The 19,490-nt window shown below is 38.6% G+C and overlaps 1 protein-coding gene across 3 annotated transcripts in view; it reads left to right on the top strand.

Annotated features, from left to right (window-relative positions):
- Positions 1–19,490, top strand: part of TTC28 (tetratricopeptide repeat domain 28) — a 590,823-nt gene that overhangs the window by 286,313 nt on the left and 285,020 nt on the right. For all 3 annotated transcript variants that reach the window (XM_044379027.3, XM_057306077.1, XM_057306078.1), the window contains one exon: positions 10,273–10,420. In XM_044379027.3, coding sequence (XP_044234962.1) covers positions 10,273–10,420 — 148 coding nt within the window. The remainder of the gene's footprint in view (positions 1–10,272; positions 10,421–19,490) is intronic.

Here is a 19,490-nt window from a genome sequence, read left to right as displayed (position 1 = left end):
ACCCTAACACACAGGTGCCAATGTGGAAAGATTACATAACGTAGGAAAGGGAGAGATATAGGCAGTGAAGTTTATCATGTAGAAAAACACGAGTGAAATGTTTGTGCAAGCTTTTGGGGGCATATATTCTTACCTTTCAACCCTGCTCTCACCACTTGCTCATGTCACCCTCTTCATGTCCCTCTCCCCTCCTCTTTTCTGGAGACTCTGCTAACTTGCCACTGAAGCCTTTGACAAAGGTTAGTTGTCGGTGGTTTAGGCGGTGCTTCTCAAATTTTGCTTTGCCAAACACCTAAAGTCAGAAGACAGGGACTCTTCCTATTGGGACCATAGGCAGAGTGGAGACGGGCATTTCCTTATGTTCTTTTTAAAAAAAGTGTGAGCTCTTCATTTTCTTCTGTAATTTTCCTTATAAAAATAATTCCCCATTGATTGTAAGCAAGTACCACCGTGGTGCGGGATGTTGATCGTGGGGGAAGTCCTGAGTATGTCAGAACAATGGTTATAATGGGAATTCTTCGTACTTTTCATTCAGTTTTACAGTGAATCTAAAACTGCTCTAAAAATAAAGTTCATTATTTAAAAAAAATTCCCTCCCAGAAGCTTCAAATAAATTTGGTTTTTCAGGAGATGTGTTATGTCATTGTATAGCTTTGCTCTTCTCCATGGTACAATGCTATGGACTCCCATTTAAGTTACAATTTTATGAGAAAAAGAGTTGATAGATCAGCAAGATCATGAAGTGAGTTACTAATGGTAGAACTTCATCTGCTCAAGGAAACCTTATGTAGAACTCCCCTATCCCAATATATAGCACTTACGGCAATATTTTTTTTTTAAAGATTTTATCTATTTGAGAGAGAGAGAGAGAATGAGCAGGAGGGGAGGGGAAGAGGGAGAGGGAGAAGCGGACACCCCGCTGAGCAGGTAGCCCTGGACCTGGGGGTCAATCCCAGGACTCTGAGATCATGACCTGAGCTGAAGGCAGATGCTTAACCAACTGAACCACCTAGGTGCCCTGTAATAATTTCTGATAAACTGCTTTCTGGAAGGAATGGATTCCCATTAATGTGGCATGGTTTCGGTGTAACTACATTATGGTAGGTGAGATGCCAATTGTTTTTTTCAGTAGCTAGTGAGATACAGTCTCTTTTCATTCCCATACTGTTGGTTTTACTGTTTTCCCACATCCACCATTCTCTCTGCCCACCATTATTTTTTTCCACTTTGCTTCTAGTCTTACCACATTCCCCAGGACCAGGCTGTGTGTGTGAAGGCACAGAAGCTCTGTGTTCCAGGATTGGGGAAAGATTGGTAGGGCAGGGGCATAGAACTCTTGCTAAAGCCAGATGATTTCTTGGAGAATGTTCAGGAAATTCTCTGCTTTTCTTCTTGGCATGATTTTATACTCTTCCTATGCCACACCCATAGAGCGAAGGCACAAGATATGGAAACTTCAGAACCATTGCTCTAGGGGACTTCAAACTTCCTTCACTGTTTATTTTTAAAGCTCAGAAGAGAAACTCCAGATGATGGTACACACATTTTATAATCTGACATAAACATTAACATTGGGAATCACTCCAGCTCTAGAAAATGACACCTACTTAGTTAACTCCTGGTTGTCATTTTATCTTTTCTTTAACTTCTTATCAGATTTCTAATTTCTTTTTAAAATATGATTTTCCCATAAATTTTTTTTATCTTGACACTTTTGCTACAAGTAGCTAAAAATTAATTTTGGGAAAAGGAATAACTGATATGATATGAAACAATTAGGACTGAGAGCAGATTAAATGGACGAAAAGCCTATGTTGGGGAGAAAAACAACTCACAGCTGCAGATTTGGTTAGAACATTATGTTTAGGCCATTTGGGCCTCTGTCTCCGGGTTGCAAACTCAATAATGGTGTTTTCTAAAATAGCTTCCAATATCTTGCATGTGCTTTCAGCATACAATAAGGCAGACTAGTAAAAAATACAAGTGTAGTTTTCTGGAGAGATAGGAATGATTACTCCCAGCTGAGCAGGTAAAACATATTGCTACATGAAGAATGTGCTCTTTGCTGATTCTCAAGGTTTTATTTATTTTTATTTTTATTTTTAATATAAAGTGTCGGCATACAGAAGCGAGAGAAAATTCACTTGAAAATGTCGGAAAATAAAAGAAGCATAGCAATTTGTATTGCAGGTAAAAATCCATTTTAGCCAGCAAACAAACAAGCAGTGGCTGAGAAGCTTGCTGATGGCTTCTTTTGTTTCTTTTTGATTTAAAGCCTCATGCCTGTAATCTAATTAACATCGAACTGAGTTGCAAGTACAGTGGCCTGTTTGGTTCAATAATAATACATTTATATGAAAGGTTAATGAAATGAATTTTTCCTCCATTCAATTCATTAAAAATTGTTCTACAATCAACGGTTGCTAATGGAATAGAGATTAAATATTCATGTTCATAAATTTTCTGTGTCAATTCTGATTTTCCTTCATTTCTGCCTCCATAGGTTGAATTTTGCGAGTACAAGAGTTCGCAGACAAAAACCTTGATTTAGAGGTTAATTGCACACCATTAATTCTTTTATCAAAGAGGTAGTGTGGAATAGTGGAAAGAGAAAGAGTTTGGCAGCGGGTTTGTCTCACTTTGTAGCTGTATGATTTGGGGCAAGTTTCATAACCACTTCTTTTGTGTCATAGGCATTATAGGACCGTCTCGCAAGACATTGTGAGGGTTAGTGATAAGCTATGGAAAGCACCTAGCACTGTGTGGGGCACAGAGTTAGCAGCTGAAGGAATGATAGCCAGAAAAGTTTTTAGAAAATAAAACACCTACATATATGCGGTAGAACTTAGTGATGATTTATAGTGGCAGGACTGCTATGGTAAGATGGGGCTCTTGTTGATTCTAAAATAGGTGTCATTGGGATGCCTGGGTGGCTCAGTCGGTTAAACGTCTGCCTTTGGCTCAGGTCATGATCCCAAGGTCCTGGTGATCAAGCCCCACATCGGGCTCCTAATGGAAGGAGTGCTCTCTCTCTCTCTCTCTCTCTCTCTGCCAAATAAATAAATAAAACCTATAAAATAAATAAATAAATAATTAAAAAAATAGGTGTCAGGCTTGGGCCTTACAACCTTGTAAACCTTGTAATTTTCATAATCGGTGTGTCAGTATAGAGCCTCTGGGAGGAAAGACTGTTTCATGTTTCTACACACAGATTTTTGATTTTTTTTTTTTTTTTTTTTTTACTGTATTTTTGGTCATCTATTTTCTGCCACCTCCATCTTCTTTTTCACCTGGGCCAGTGAACCTTATTTAAACTACATATGATGTTTTTCCCAGATAATGAATTTACTAGATAATTGAAGCCTACCCAATCAATTGCCAAAGTGTAAATATTTTTAATTTTTTTTTAAAGAGAGGAAGAGGGGAGCAGGGGGAGGGGGCAGAGAGGGAATCCTAAGCAGACTCCACACCCCATTGCAGGGCTCGATCTCACAGCCCTGAGATCACGACCTGAGCGGAAATCAAGAGTCAGCCGCTCAAGCGAGCCACCCAGGCACTCCTACTTTACAGGCTTCTTAAACAGAAGGTGCCAAATGTAAATTAACTCTTTCCCTAGTGACTCAAGGTAATCATATGATCATTAATTTTTGTTTTGTGTCTAGTTTTTGTCAGTCCCTGGCCCACTTCACCAAAGGTGATTTCTGATCTGCAGGCTGGTGAAGCAGATGAGCCACTTGATTAAATAGCAAATACCAAATAAGAGTAACAGTGAAACAATCAGTTCTGTTCAGCTTTTTAAAAAGTGGCTACTCTGTGTTTTGTATTTCATACGTGAAATCAGTCAGCAATCATTGTTACAACCCTTTGAGGTCATCATTATTCTCTCTATAAGTGGAAATGGAGGGGCGCCTGGATGGCTCAGTCGTTAAGCGTCTGCCTTTGGCTCAGGGCATGATCCCGGCGTTCTGGGATCGAGCCCGACATCAGGCTCCTCCGCTGGGAGCCTGCTTCTTCCTCTCCCACTCCCCCTGCTTGTGTTCCCTCTCTCGCTGGCTGTCTCTCTCTGTCAAATAAATAAATAAAAATCTTAAAAAAAAAAAAAAGTGGAAATGGAGCATGAAGTTTGGTGAAGTTAAGTATCTTGGCCAAAGGCACACAGCTAGAAAGTAAATCAGGACAGGATTCCGACGTCAGCCTTCTGAGTCCTTTCTCTTTTCACCACAGCTGCGTTGGGAGTAAGGCACATAGCTTTAGTTCAGAGCTTGGTAGTAGTTATTTCTCTCATTTAATATATCCCCTTTCAATTTCCAGTTTGGAGGTTTGTTGTTAGAGGCAGACCAAATTTTAGAACTGCATTGTCCATTCTAGTAGCTACCAGCCACTCCTGGCTATTTAAATTTGAAGTAATTAAAATGAAATAAAATTTCAAATTTAGTTTCTTAGTCACTTTAGCCACATTTCAAGTGCTCGGTGGCCAAGTGTGACTGGCTAGAGGCTGCCATCATTAGAGAATACCGAGAACAGTTCTATCATTGTAGAAAGTTCTATTAATTTATCCCTTTTTCTAAGTGAAACATATGTAACAAAATATATAACAAAAATAATTTGCATGTAAGGAAAGAAAAAAAGTAAGTAGCATGTATGTATCCATACAGGTGCCTATTTGATATGAGAGGGTGACAACTTATTGAGGGGGCACCTGGGTGGCTCATTCAGTTAAGCGTCCAACTCTTGGTTTCAGCTTGGGTCATGATCTCAGGGTCCTGGGATTTAGCCCTGTGTTGGGCTCTGGGCTCAACACAGTCTGCTTGTCCCTTTCCCTCCCACTCTGCTCCTCTCACTCCTTGTGCTCTCTCTCTTTCAGGTACAGATAAAATCTTTTTTTATTATTTTTTTAAACAACTTATTGAGGACGTGGATTCTATGCCTTCATTTTTATGTATACATTTTTATGTGATATAATGTGTAATTTATAATGTATAATAAATGTGATAGTAGGTAATTTGTATATATTTACATTTTTCTCATATGTCTTATATCTATTTTAAGTACTAATAGTCTTTTATTTTCCCATACAAAGCATTCCTGAAAGTCAAATATATAAAATATTAAGAAGGAAAATATTAAACCAGAGATTGACATGTTCAGTGAGTGGAAAGTGTTACTTCCTAGATAACTAAAAAATAAAATCTCAAATCATGCCTTTCCCTTTTAAGAATCATTTTTTCATGTTCTCTAATTTTATTCTTTTCCATCACAACTGAGCATAGTTAGTTGTTCTGTGTACATCCAGTGATATTAAAGTTTTTCTGCCTTTGGCACCCGGTAATCATTTTCGTTTTGACCCAGTTGTGTTAAATTATAGATTAATACTGTTGCTTTTTAGAAACGAGAATTGGCATTTCTATTTTCCCCATTTCTACTCATTTTTAAATAAAATAATAAGGGAAAATTCAGCAAAGTAGTTAGGCAATTTATAAACATTGTTGAAAAAGGTGGCGATGATGTGGTAGCAGGTGGTATGATTGGCTAGCAAGCATATCACCATGTTATAGACATATTTATTCTTTAGAAAATGTAAAAATGTTCAAACAGTGAAAGATTAGCAATATTGAAGTATAACATGAGAAAGTAAAGATTAATTGAAAGCAGAATATTTGTGAGTGCTTGAACTAGGTAACAGATTGTACATATAAGCAAACACGTGTAATTTTATGTAGCATTACATATTACATGTATTTGTTCTATATTTTATGTCCTAAGTATATATATGTGCCCATGAGCATAGTAATTTACCTCATCACTCACTTGAGCTGTGGGAGAGTAACATGTTATGTTATGGCCAAGTTCAGTGATGTTTTAGAACTGGAAACCAGAAATGGGATGTTCAAAGTAAAGGCTTCCAGGTCCGTCACTGCTTCCAGGAGTGCTTGAAGGGTGAAGAGCTTGCTGTTTCCCCCGTTTAGTCTTTGAGTGTTTGTACTTTAACCCTGTTTTAGCCCATCTGGACTGCTGTAACAAAATACCATAGACCGGTTGGCTTAAACAACGAACATTTATTTCTCATTGGGAAGTCCAAGATCAAGGTGACTGCAGATTTAGTGTCTGGTAAGGGCCCATTTCCTAGTGAATAGACAGGCCATGTCTGTTCCTTGCTGTGTCCTCATGTGGCAGAAGGGGAGAGGGAGATTTTGGGTCTCTTTTATAAGAGCACTGATCTCATTCATGGGGGCTCCACTCTAGACCTAATCACCTTCCTAGAACTCCACCTCCAGATATCATCACGGTGGGGATTAGGTTTCAACATACTGATTTGGAGGGATACAAATGTTCAGTCCATTGCAGACTCTCTGAGATGAGAGGAATGGCCACATAATCAAAAGCAAATGCTAACAATTTCAACAATAGGCATGAATACTTTGGTTGTTAGTTACATTTTTATTACTGCTGAAATATTACAAGCCCTTACTATTAGTAAGTGGCTACTGCAGGTAGCAGTCAAGACATTTAGAGCTTTTTATATTCTTCTCCTCTGGACTGCGAGTAGCTTGAGGCTAAGAGTCCTGCCTGTTTCTTTTTATTTGTGGTACACATCACAGTGCCTGGTGCTGTAGATTTTTCGGGAATATTAATGGAAGGAAGGAAGCATGGAAACTTATTCTTGTAACCAGTTGTATTTGTATTATTTGTGAGGTTATTGAGTAGCATGTGTGGAATAATCATTGAGGGTTCTTTGTGGTGAATGACTCTGCAACACTTGAAACTCTCGGCTTTCCACCTTTATTCCAGCGTATTCACTGACACCCTTTAAGTTTCTCTTCTTGGCTAAAGCTTTAGGTTAAAACCATTATTCTCAGGGTATAGGTGCTCTGAGTAGTGAGTCCATGTTGCTCTTCCTTCTCCATCTGCTGCATAATCTGTGGCTAGAATGTGGTGTACATGAGGGGGTTGCTGAGGTTGGCTGGGCACCAAGTGTTCAACATTGCTCCAAGGGCACCCCGTTCCTTGCTGTGCTGGGCATCTACTGCTTCTGCTCAATCCTTGATGATCAAAATTTGCCCCTTTCCTAGATGAATTAGCTTCCTGTGAAACCTATGATGGTAGGAGTAAAACTAGTAGCAGGAATCGGTAGGGGAGAAGCAGATAGGCTACAGCAGATCACATCAGTTCTCTCGAAGCCACGGTAAACAGCTATGAATTTCAGCACATCTTGACCTTTGCCTTGGAAAAGGCTGGCAGAAGATCCTGTGAGTGGCTGCTGAATCTCTCAAGACTTGACAATACTAATTCGTTTTAGTTGGGTGGATCAAATTTTGTCTGGGAGCCTTAAAGCTGTGAGTTCCCAGTTTTAAACAGTCTTTTAGGGAGCAAGGGGAGGAGTGAATGAAGCAATGATAGGAATTGAATCATATTATATTGAATAATAGAATATTTGAAATATTTCTTAGATTCCCCTTATATTCTGTTGGTCTGTAATTATGTATTATGATTCTCTTCTCATTAATCAAAACAGCTAATTTTATTGTGTATTTACTCTGTGTCAGGCACACTGTGCTAAATTCTTTTTATTCTATCACAGTAACCTGCGGTCTATGTTTTATCATAATCAGTTGAACTCCATAGTGGCATTTCTCTCACAAAAGTGTAGATAACTAATACAGATAACTAATTTTTATTCAACAGCTATTTGTATGTGCAATGAGTATTGTATGGAAAAAGTTGGGGGAGTCCCAATCTATGAGTTTAGAACAGGGGTTTGTCAGAGTTTGATCTAATTATGCTTTATGTCTTGACTGGGATACAACTCTTTTTTTTTTTTTAATGTTTTTTTATTATATTATGTTAGTCCCCATACAGTACATCCCTGGTTTCTGATGTAAAGTTCGATGATTCATTAGTTGCGTATGACACCCAATGCACCATGCAATACGTGCCCTCCTTACTACCCATCACCAGTCTATCCCATTCCCCTACCCCCCTCCCCTCCGAAGCCCTCAGTTTGTTTCTCAGAGTCCATAGTCTCTCATGCTTCATTCCCCCTTTTGGGATAAAGAAAGGGGGGGTAATCAGATGGGATACAACTCTTAAGCTTTTAAGTGAGGAGATCATATAAAGTTGAGTTGGGGGCTCTGGAGGGGCCTAAGGGAGGACCAAGGAGACCTTTGAGCCTTCTCTCTTGTACCTCTTTTCAAAATCTTCTGAAGAAAGGAAACCAGGATTCTTTTCCTTGGACGCATGGCCAAGTTGTACCTTTTCTTATCTCATTTCTGAGTGCCCTAAGAAAACGACAAAACATGCACACTCTTCTTGTGTAACTGCCGTGTAAACTTGAGACCTTAACTTGCATTTAATACTGAACTTTGCCTACCTGGACAGAATAGATAAATCATACTTTTCAGTGATCTCATTGTCAGACGGGGAAAGCAGTTCTTTCAGTGAAGTAATGAATGATGTTTTGTTTTAAATATACAAGAAATTATCAAAATTCATTGAGACTCTTATAAGATTTTTGTGTGTTTTCCCCCCCAGTTTTATTGAAATAACTGTGTTAGTTGAAGGTGTATGGTAAGATTTGCCTTATATATATTGTAATTGTAATTGAAATGATTACCACAGTAGATTTTTGTGTTTCTTAAAATATAGACCTGAAATAAAAAACTACAGACATTTTTTGTCTCTCTCCATAAATAATAATAATAATTTACAGATATTTGGCATATATATGTGTATATATAAATAAGTATACTTTTTGTTTTAGTTTACATTTTCTAGAAATGCTATATTAAAGCTAAACTATAGTTTTTTTAGTTGGAATGTAGTATACATTGCCTCTTGGATTATAAAAATCACCGAAAATGTGACATGAAAAGGGTAGTGACAAATGTCTATAAACACATTAAAGATTAAAACCGTGGCTGAGTCCATTGAAAGGAAGTGATCTTATGAATTAGTAATGAAAGTGCATTTACAGGTTATTGTCTTACTAGGGTCTGAATTCTAACAGCTGCTGGTAGTTTAAACTAATAGAAGTCTGAATAGCCCATAATTGAGTATTCATTCTGTTTATGGATTGTTTCTTAATAGAAACACTTAATAATATTACCTATCCTAAATTACTTCAACGGGGAGTTATAAAAATGAAATAAGATAAGTAAGTACATATGTTTTGTATACATGAAAAGTGCTCTTGTTCAGTGTATATAATATAAAAATATAAAATTTTGTATTAAGTTTATTGAGTGGCAGTTTTAGGAGTTGTTTGAAACTTCATTTAGATGCCATGAATATAATTTGTGACAATTTCAAAGTATATTGGACTGAAAAAGTTAAATGTTTGTTATAAACATATAATAAGATTATTTAAGTGAAACAGAAGGCCAGGTATTTTAGAAGTAGATGTCATATAAGCAGTGAGTGTATCAATGTCATTTTTGTGTATCATTTAATCAGGCACGATGTCCTTCAGTAGTTATATGGTAGTAACATTTTGTTCATTTACTTCTTTTTACTCTGTGTGCCTAAAAACAAACTGCGTATCTTAAGACTATTCTAAAATTTAAGTATTTTATTAATTTTCTGGCCCTTTCTGCAATTAGCTGCAAGGAAAGATGTTTTCTAAAATCAGAGTTGTAATACTAGTTTTTAAACTAATCCAATTAAAGAACACAAAGGACAATAATCTTATTTTGTTTCCAAGCGAAGCATGCATATTTTAGATATCAACTTTTAAATATTATGTCTGAAACACCACATTAAATATAGCCATGTTATAGTACTCATTATTAAAATTATCTTAATAACCATCACACATTGATTTTTCCCTTTAATTATATAAAAGGGGAAAATTTGAAGTAAGTGGAATTTGAGTGTCTCTCATGTATCTTGCACCGTACCAGATACTTTGGTGAGATATAGAAAAATCTACAAACACCCGTCTTTGAGGAGCTTGTGTGGTTAAAGGTAGGATAAAAAATATTTTAAAAAACATCCAAAAAAACCAATTTGTAATGCCAAAGAATGTTGTAGAGTTAATAAATGTTCTAGAAGTGAGAAGAGTGAAAGTTTTAAATATAATTTCCTTGAAAGAAGGAGGCTCACGTTTTAGGATGTTGGAATAAATCAGAATTGATTTCAGACTGTTTACTAGGTTTTTGAACCAAGACAATCTCCCTCTTAGACCTGCTGACCAGTTGTTGTAATAAAGAATCACCATCAGCCTTCTTGGAGCATAGTGTATAAGTAAAACACGCAGTATCTTTTCTTTATTTCCAGGCATACTTCCGACAGGGTGTTGCCCTCCAGTACCTCGGACGTCATGCCGATGCCCTGGCAGCCTTTGCCTCTGGACTGGCTCAGGACCCCAAGAGTCTCCAGCTTCTGGTGGGGATGGTAGAAGCTGCCATGAAATCTCCCATGAGAGGTAAATATGATGAAAGTATTTGGTCTGACAGCAATTTAAAGTAGGACATTTCTTAGCCTTTGAAGACTTTGGACTCAGGCACTGAAAACTGATAGGTTATCAAATTTGCCAAGATTGAATATTTTGCACAAAGGAAGATCAAGAATCACTGTCCATAGCTGATGTTAATGAGGTGGAATGGGATGGTGGTAAGGCCACTGGCCCAGAAGCTTATGGACCTGGATTATATTTTTTTAATTTTTCAATAACTATATGACTGTGTGTGAATGAATTAACTTCTGCTTTCAGGGTTTTCTAAAGAATGGATTTCAGGGTTATCTAAAGAATACTTTTTTTTTTAATAGCTCTAAGATTCTGTACCTCTAAATCACAACACCTCTAGAAGTAAATTGATTTACTCAGTGGGACCAATATGCCATCTAGAAATAATCAAATAAGAGAAGATACTAGACATTCTAATATTTCAGAAAAGGAAATATGGATCTAACTGTAGGCTGTGTCTAACATTTTTCAGAGGAACATGAAAAGATTATGTTGAATTAAAAGGAAAGAGAAAAGACAGACACTGGTTTACATGGTTTTCTCCTGTTGTTACTTCTGTTTTATACCCATTGGTATTCTAGAAGAACAATGGATTGAAAATAGTACTGGAGGTTGGAGGAGTTCTAAAGCCCAAAACCGATTGGCTTCACCTTGAGGAACATTGATTTTTGCAGTAGCCCTTAGACAGATTGGGCTGAAAGGATGCACCAGTTACCATTTTTGCAGTGATGGAGACACTAAGGCAGATTGACGTCAAATAGTAGACAGCTAATAATGTTCCATATTAATTAGATTATGTCAGTCAGAACTCTGTTTTATCTCCGAAATGGTATGTTTTTGAATGAATCTAAAAATTTTGATGGCAGTGTCATTAGACATTTTATCTACTTTTGAAAATATTTGTGAAATATTTTTTGTTTTGTGAAAATATTTTAATATATCGGCTAATACAGTACTTGGCTCAAAATAAATGCTAAATAAAAGTTTGATGAACTAAATGGGATTCATATAGTCTCTGGGTGATTCATAGCTATAAAAAAATGTCTTCCTGGAAGTGGAAGGTTGCATGTTTTAGAAAAAAAGCGATAAGGAAATCTCTCCTCATGTGATTTTATAACCCCATACAAAGCTGACTCTTTGCTTGTAGGAACCTAATGGCTTCTCCCACTGGGGGACCTGCTGTTAATAAACTCTGACTTAGAGCAGATGCGCTTTGGAGCTCCAGGGCTTGTGGGGGGAAGTGGACAACAACAAAAAAAATCAATCTGTCTCTCCTTGCCATTTTCTGGCATTTTCTCATTCTCTCCTTATACCCTTCTGCAAGTAATTTACATGGAACATTTTTTAATTTAGTTCATGAAGATATCACTTCTTTATTCTGAGGTGTTTCTGCTGCTGCCTTAGAATGCTGGAGTGAATGTGTTGAGATCAGCAGAATCATACTTACCGTTTTGCCTTTGAAGCAATTTGTTTGGATAAATGTAAGGAAATCTTCCCTGCACTGTGAGAAATCGCTCAGTGCTGCCGTCCCCCTTAGGGTTTTCTGTGCCATGTTCTCTCCCATCTTATGCTGAGTGACCTAAGGCTGACCCTGGAGAAAGCTGCATCTTACAGGTGCCTGGAGCACTTCCATATTTTCTCCTCTTGCCTTAAGGCAATTTGATTTATCTCATTTATTTTTAGCATTGCTTTTACCACTGTGTCTATTCCAGGTGGGTTTCTTTTATCAACATTTTATAGAGGCTGTTGCTTTGCACGGTGTTGTTCTGGGCATCATCTCACATCTTAATGACCTCTCTTTTTGTCATATCGTTGTAATTCTCAAAATCTGTCATCATTGCGGCCCATTTTTTACCCACTGTTTATTTTAGCCTCACGCAGCTCTCTAGGTTCGTGCTGTTGTGTAGCGGTGCGGTTTGGGTCACTGTACACGGAGGTTTGACCTGTTGTTGTATCAGTTGTTTTTGTTTTGTAATTCTTAAATGCAACAGAGGAAGCTCCCTAGTCCAGGTGCTTCTATAAGGAAACAAAGCTCCAGTGATCTGCACAGCATCCCTGTGGTTTGGCCTTTTGGGGAAGTTTCAAGATTTCGTTTTTTTTTTAAAGGTAGGACCAATCCACATCAACCTGTCCTTGTTCCCAAATAAATATGTCATATTTATCCATATTGAAACTTACTGATTTTTTTTACTCGTTTTTTTTTTTTATATTGTTACTTATACTGCTAACTGAATTAAGTCTCTTTTACTTTGTGTAATCATTACTTTATGGTTTCACTCATGTTCACCAACCAAGATAGCAGTTAAACTACTTCTCCTGTAGATATATTTACACCCTTATAGATACTGTATTTCCTTAAATCGTTAATGAAAATATAAAAATAAGTTTAAATATAAAATGATACGCTTTTTCCTGACCTCTCACGTTATCCTTGTCCTGTTTTCCGTTTCTCCTTTTCAGGTAGCCTTTCAGCAATTTCAGCTCATTGTATCTTATAAATGTTTATGCAAATTTGCATGGTAGAGCATAGTGCTACTGCCAACCAAATTCAATAATATAATTACAAAGTGAGATTGAGTTTACCTTTATTTGTTCCTCGAAAGACGCCAGGGCTGCTTCTTGCTGAGTGTTCTCTTGTGTATATTTTCTCTCCTCCCGTTAATTCGGTAATCTAAAGACTATTACATTTATGGGCTATCACCTGTCGTGGTGTTTCTACCAGCTCCAGAGGATCCAGGGAAGCTAATTTTGTGGAGTGCTGGTGGAAAATGGCTGTGGAATGTATAAGCTTTTCTCTCAGGGTCAAGTTGGGACTCACCTTTTATTTGCCTAATTGCCACCCACCCTCGGAGAATTCTTTCCCTTAGATTTTCTTTTAGGTGGCAGTCACTTCACAGGAGGCCTGTTTCTGAAATGTTCTGTTACAAGAAGATTAGAATCGAATCGCAGTGCTGCCATTTGCTGTTGCATCGACTGAGCAAGGTTGCTTCCTTTCTCTACACCTCAGTCCCTACCTGAGGAAAATGACAATATATACCTCCTAGTCTTGTTTGGAGAATCCTCCGCTAGAAGGTATAAGCTGGCCCTTGCAGGCCGCCTTGCCTTCGGTGTGATGCACTTGTCATCGAGGAGCGCGCAGCAGCCGAGTCAGTCCCGCTCTTGTATTTAGGACAGGCACGGTGGCGAGGGTGTGGATGAACGCGGCACCGCGCCCGCGGTCCTCTTGCTGAGTGCGCACTGGAGAACTTTGGCTCAGACCCCAGTGCCAGGAAAAGCTGCATTTCTCCCGAGGGTTGCTGTATTTTTATTTAAATGGTCTGGGAATTTTAGAAGTGATCTTTATCCTTTTGCTTTGTCCTCTATGTAAAGTGTAGAGCCTGAAATGTCCTGGCCACCTTTAGGCAAATGGGGGTGGTGGGCTTACAGACTGCCTGCCTACATGCTGAGGTGTTTGTGTTTTTTTTGTCTTATCCTTGCTTTCTACTCGTTCTGACTTCTGTATTTTCTACCTTTATTTCTATGGAAGGCCTTTGAATCCTTTTGGGACGATATACAGACAAAACTGGGGAAATGTGAAGTGGCTTAGACAAAGTGCTAAACATGTCAGTTGTTTTACTTTTCTTTTCTTTCTTTCTTTTTTTTTTTTTTTGAGGAGGGTTAAGTTTTACTTTTTGTATAAACCAAAAGTTTTCTAATTGTGGTAAAATATGGGTAACATAAAATTGACCATTTTAACCATTCTTAATTATACAATTCAGTGGCATTATGTCCATCTACAGTGTTGTGCAACCATCACCACCATCCATCTCCAGAACTTTCTCATCTTCCCAAATTGATACTCTGTCCCCATTAAATAATAACTCCCCATTCCCCCTCCCCTGGCTTATGGCAGCTACCATGCTATTTTCTATCTCTGTGAATTTAACCACCCTAGGTACCTCGTATAAGTGGAATCATACAATAGTTGTCCTTTTGTGACAAGCTAAGTGGTTTTTAATTTAGTTGTCTCTTTAAGGAATCACCCTAAGAAAAGGTGAACATTAAAATTAAGAGAATGTTATGAACCTCAACTCTAAATTTTTTTGGGGGGGAGTACTTTACCCTCATAATGCTTTGCTTACTTTGTTACCTTTCGTTAATTGCTGTTCTCTCTTTGGATCACTGTGTTGGAGATTCATTTCAGAACTGTTTCTGTCAGGCTCCTGGATTTGCAGTGCAGTACTATATTTTAGTGCTGTATCCAAGCATAATTGGTAGTGGTATCACCAGGTTTTTAGGAAAATTGAAACTTTTTAAATCATGTATGTATGGAAATATTATAAGGGTACTGGAAGAGTCCAGGTCTTCATAGTGCCATAGACAAACTGAAATCTGTGAAAATGTTAATTACCTCAAACGTGATCCACAGGAGACAGTAGAGTATTATTCCTTTGGAATAAGGCATTGTGTCTGTTAAGTGCATTTATTCCTCAAATTCTATACATTTTTTAATTCTGTGTCTGAAATTTATCCTTTGTTCTCCTTTTGTTTCGTCATTGAAAATTCAGGGCTTTGCTTTTAACTGGTTCTCCTGGCTTTTATCTCTCCTAAACCGGTCCATGCTTTGTTTTCCTCCCAGTACGAGCTTTCTAAAATGTAAGTCTGATTGGTCATTCTCTTATTCATAATTCTATTTCCCCCACTGTTTACAGGATAGAGGCCAGCCTCCTAGTATAAGAGATCTTTCCTCACTTTCATTCTCATCTCCAACTAAAACAACCTGCAGTTCCTGGAAAATGCTGGTTTTTTATATCTTCAATTTCTATTTAAATGTCACTTCCTCTGGAAGGCATTCCCAGACCTCTGTGTGTGGAGTTAGCACTTTGCTCCTTTGGGGGCCTGTAGCATATCCTGCCAATGCTAAGAATGCTGAATTGAGAGTTATATCATTATTATATAATGCTAAAGTGCTGATGTCTAAATGATGACACAGTTCTTTCTTGTCCTTTAACTTTTTATTTTATATAAACTGAAAGAGTTCTGTTGGACCCATTCAGACATAGAAGTGACACATCACTGTGAGGCACCATCGTGTTCAGAGATATTAAATCCCAAATCCAGGGATGTTAATATGCGAATAAATGTGTATCTCAGAACTGATAAAATATAGTATATCTCTTAGCTGAGTGAGATTGTTTATTTTATTTTTTTTTAAAAGATTTTATTTATTTATTCGACAGAGATAGAGATAGCCAGCGAGAGAGGGAACACAAGCAGGGGGAGTGGGAGAGGAAGAGGCAGGCTCATAGCGGAGGAGCCGGATGTGGGGCTCGATCCCATAACGCTGGGATCACGCCCTGAGCTGAAGGCAGACGCTTAACCGCTGTGCCACCCAGACGCCCCGAGATTGTTTATTAATAGTCTGCTACATTCCTACAAGCTCTTCAAATGTCAGGAAATGTGACTTTGTTCATCTTAAATTCTTAAAGCCTACACACTTTGAAAGCATGTAAGTGGTATTCAGTGAATGTTGCAGAGGCCCTCCACATTCTCACGGAGTTGGTTTAACATTGGCTACTTCATATATCATGCATAGTTTCTAGAAGGAAAAGCATCTTAACAGCTACAGGCTGATAATCTGTTTTGCCTAGCCTGATAAAATCACAAAATTAGTCCCTTTGCTAGTAGTCCAAGTTTACTCTAGAACAGGGATTAGAGTAGTAGAATAGTAGATTTGGAAAGAATCTCAGAGATACCTAATCTCGCCTATATCCTACCGCTTTTATTTATCAAAAGCACGGATACCTGCTAACCGGCGCCTCCGACTAATGAGCGTGGGCCAAAGAGACATAATTACAGCCCAAAGCAGAGAATTTTGACATTTAAAATTCAAATTTACAAAAGTGAAATGGACTTTTGTGTACATATCAGTGCACATATATGTCACATAGAGGTACACACATGTATGTACATGTGTACGTATGCGTGTGCTGATGCATGCATGTACGCAAGTATATGCAGACACATGCATATCTATAACATTTATAGATTTATGTAACCATCACCAGAATCACAATCTATACATCTGACCAAGTGAGGAGAATGAAGGTGTGCGGCTTTGAAATCCAAGTCTTTTTATCCTTAGCTAAATATTTTGTCCATTATTCCACATCTGCTTCCTTTCTTATAATATTCTCTGGTCCCTTCAAGCTGGCCTGTTCTTCATTGTCTATCATCCCATGTACCTCTCTTCTTCTGGCACCTTTGTTTAGGACAAAACTTCTGCCTAAAATACTCTCTACTCTCAGAAAAAAAACAAAGACTTGTCTAAGTCCTACCTACCCTTTCTTCAAGAAATCAAGTTATGTTTCCATGAAGCTTTCTGATTACCCTTAACAGTCACTCCCTTTTCCAAACTCTTATAACATGTATATGAGCTTGCATTTAATTTATCTGTTAATGTATTTATAGTCTCTTTACTCTATACTGCAAATGGAAATTTGTTCTTTTACCGTGTTCCTTCAACTTCATTGTTATTTAGTGAAAATTGGTACGATTGAAGATTTCTTTCTTTTTCTCTCTCTCTTTTTTTTTTAGGGGTCATCTTCCAGGTACTTCCCTCAGTCCTCTGATTGTGGCGATGTTCTCTCTTCTTTCTAACATTATGTAATTTTAGAGGTTCAATGAGAAGCCTCCTTTTTTGAACTTGGCTGTGGTTGCTATGGTTAAAAAAAATCACCAGCTGAAGCATGGTATCTTTGTTGGCTGTTAGTCATTTTGGGCTCTCTGTGTCTAAACGCTCTTCCTGTGTTTTGGGAATTCCCTATGTTCTACGTCTTTTTTTTTTTTTTAAAGATTTTTATTTATTTATTCGACAGAGATAGAGACAGCCAGCGAGAGAGGGAACACAAGCAGGGGGAGTGGGAGAGGAAGAAGCAGGCTCATAGCGGAGGAGCCCGATGTGGGGCCCGATCCCATAACGCCGGGATCACGCCCTGAGCCGAAGGCAGACGGCTAACCGCTGTGCCACCCAGGCGCCCCCCCCCCATGTTCTACTTCTGCCTCCTGCCTTCCACTGTCGAAACTGAAATCATCAGGTCCTAGTGTTCCCATCCTCCTTTGCAGCTAGGATCCACCTTTGAGTCAGGAGCTACAGGCTCAAAGAAGAAAAGCTAGCACAGAATTTGTTCTGCTGGTGTTGGTTGGCAGTCGGGATATCTCTATTCTAAAGGTGGCCTTCGGTGGTGCTGGAGGCAGCATTGGAAGCTGTGATGTCCTGTGTTTCGCTGCGACGGTTGTTGCTTTCACTACGGAGCTTTTGTGGCATGATTTTGACTGTGGGTCTGGAGGCCTGCTTTTTCGCCCTTGGCAGTAGCTCCTCAGTGCATTTCTTACAACCAGCCAAGATTGGTTTCTTTTGTCAACAACTAAGAATTTTGCCTGGTATGGCAGCAGAGAGCCTGGCCTGAGCGCCCTGCAGTGGGTTCTTGTCTTGGCTCTGTCCCAAGCTGTCTGACCTTGGGTGAATCACTTCAATACTTAGATGCATCATTGCTAAAATGGGTATTTTCAAGGTCTTTTCAGCTCTAAAATTCTGTTATTTTTGCTTCTGCTAATTGGCTGGTGGGATGCTAATAGGATCATCATTGGCTGCCAGACCCATCAGCGGGTACCACCAAATTCTGCTCACATTGATTTCAGTATGGTACTGTTCTTTTCTATTCTAGTAATTCCTGGGTTCTTGTGCCTGTATTTAACCCTATTGGTTAGCTAGTGTTTATTGGTACTACGCACCCTTGCATCTTGACAGGTGTAAAAATGTTCTTTGTTCTCTGTTTAGTGATCTGATTGAAGGGGAAAAATGCTTTAGGCATCAGTAGGTTTTGAGGTTTCTGTGGTAATGTTGATTCAGACGAGAGCTCCTCAGTGTAGAGTTGAAATTCAAAGTCATAAATTGTAAAAATTACATTTTAATGCAGTACCGTTGGCTGAGATATTCAAGATTTAAAGAGACCAGCCTTTTAATAGTTTTTTTTTTTTATACATATGCACAGTGGAACAACTAATGTGAAATAGTTTTTCAGGTAAGCTAACAAATGTGTTGTAAACACCCCATCATTGTCATTGGCTCTGCAATTGTCTTTAAAAAAATGGGAGAAGGGGGAGAAAGCACTTAGGGGTCATCCACATTCAAACCTAGCTTCAGGTGGAAAGAATCTCTGTGGCTTTCTAACCCCCAATCTGTGTTCTTTCCAGACACACATGAAAATAAAATGAGATCAACATTAATTTTGTCTCCTGTCTTGCCTTAGTAAATTCAGATGATTTTTTTCTTTTATGGTTTCATTTGTCACCCCAACAAAAACTGATAATACTTTTTTATTTGGTCATATTGGTCTTAGAAGCAGCAGTGGACGCTGGGTTGCAGTGAGGACGATGGGGATTTTGTTGGGAGAGCTTCTTTTATTGCATCTTCTGGGGAAAAGGTAGATGGAGTTTTATTAATCAGTCATTCAGATTCAGATTGCACAAACATCTTTTGAACGCCAGATGTGTTAGGAACTATCACCTGTGTGGCAACGGCCACTAAGTTTTCAATTTAGTGCCCACATCGTGCCAATTGCTATGGAATTATTGTAAAGCATTCAACACTCTGCAGCAGTCTTCGCATTTAGCTGGGGAAATGTCTTAAAAATGAACACACATGGAACAATTCTAAAATAGTTAAGGGTCAAACGGCAATACCTACTATAAAAATGCACCGAGGTTTAGATACAAAGAGTCAGATGGGCGGGAGGGCCTGAGGATACCGTACAGTGGAGTCTGAACTTGAGGGGTGTGTTTATAAGATTTTGAGAAGACAGCAGGATGGCGGAGGGAGAACTGTTCAGGGAAAGTGGCGTGTCATATTCAAAGAAAGACCAGAAGAGAAGGTGAGTGTGGCTTATGCATGTGCAGTGGGGAGAAGGGGACTACCTCCCGGACTGAGGCTGGGGTTATGGAGTCCTGCGGATAAGTGGACACTGGGGGTGGTGCTAGATTGAAGGTT

The sequence above is a fragment of the Ursus arctos genome, unplaced genomic scaffold (genome assembly GCF_023065955.2).
Source record: "Ursus arctos isolate Adak ecotype North America unplaced genomic scaffold, UrsArc2.0 scaffold_34, whole genome shotgun sequence".
Classification (NCBI taxonomy): Eukaryota; Metazoa; Chordata; class Mammalia; order Carnivora; family Ursidae; genus Ursus; species Ursus arctos.
Note: the sequence above shows the minus strand (reverse complement) of the source record. Positions and strands in the feature narration are given on the sequence as shown.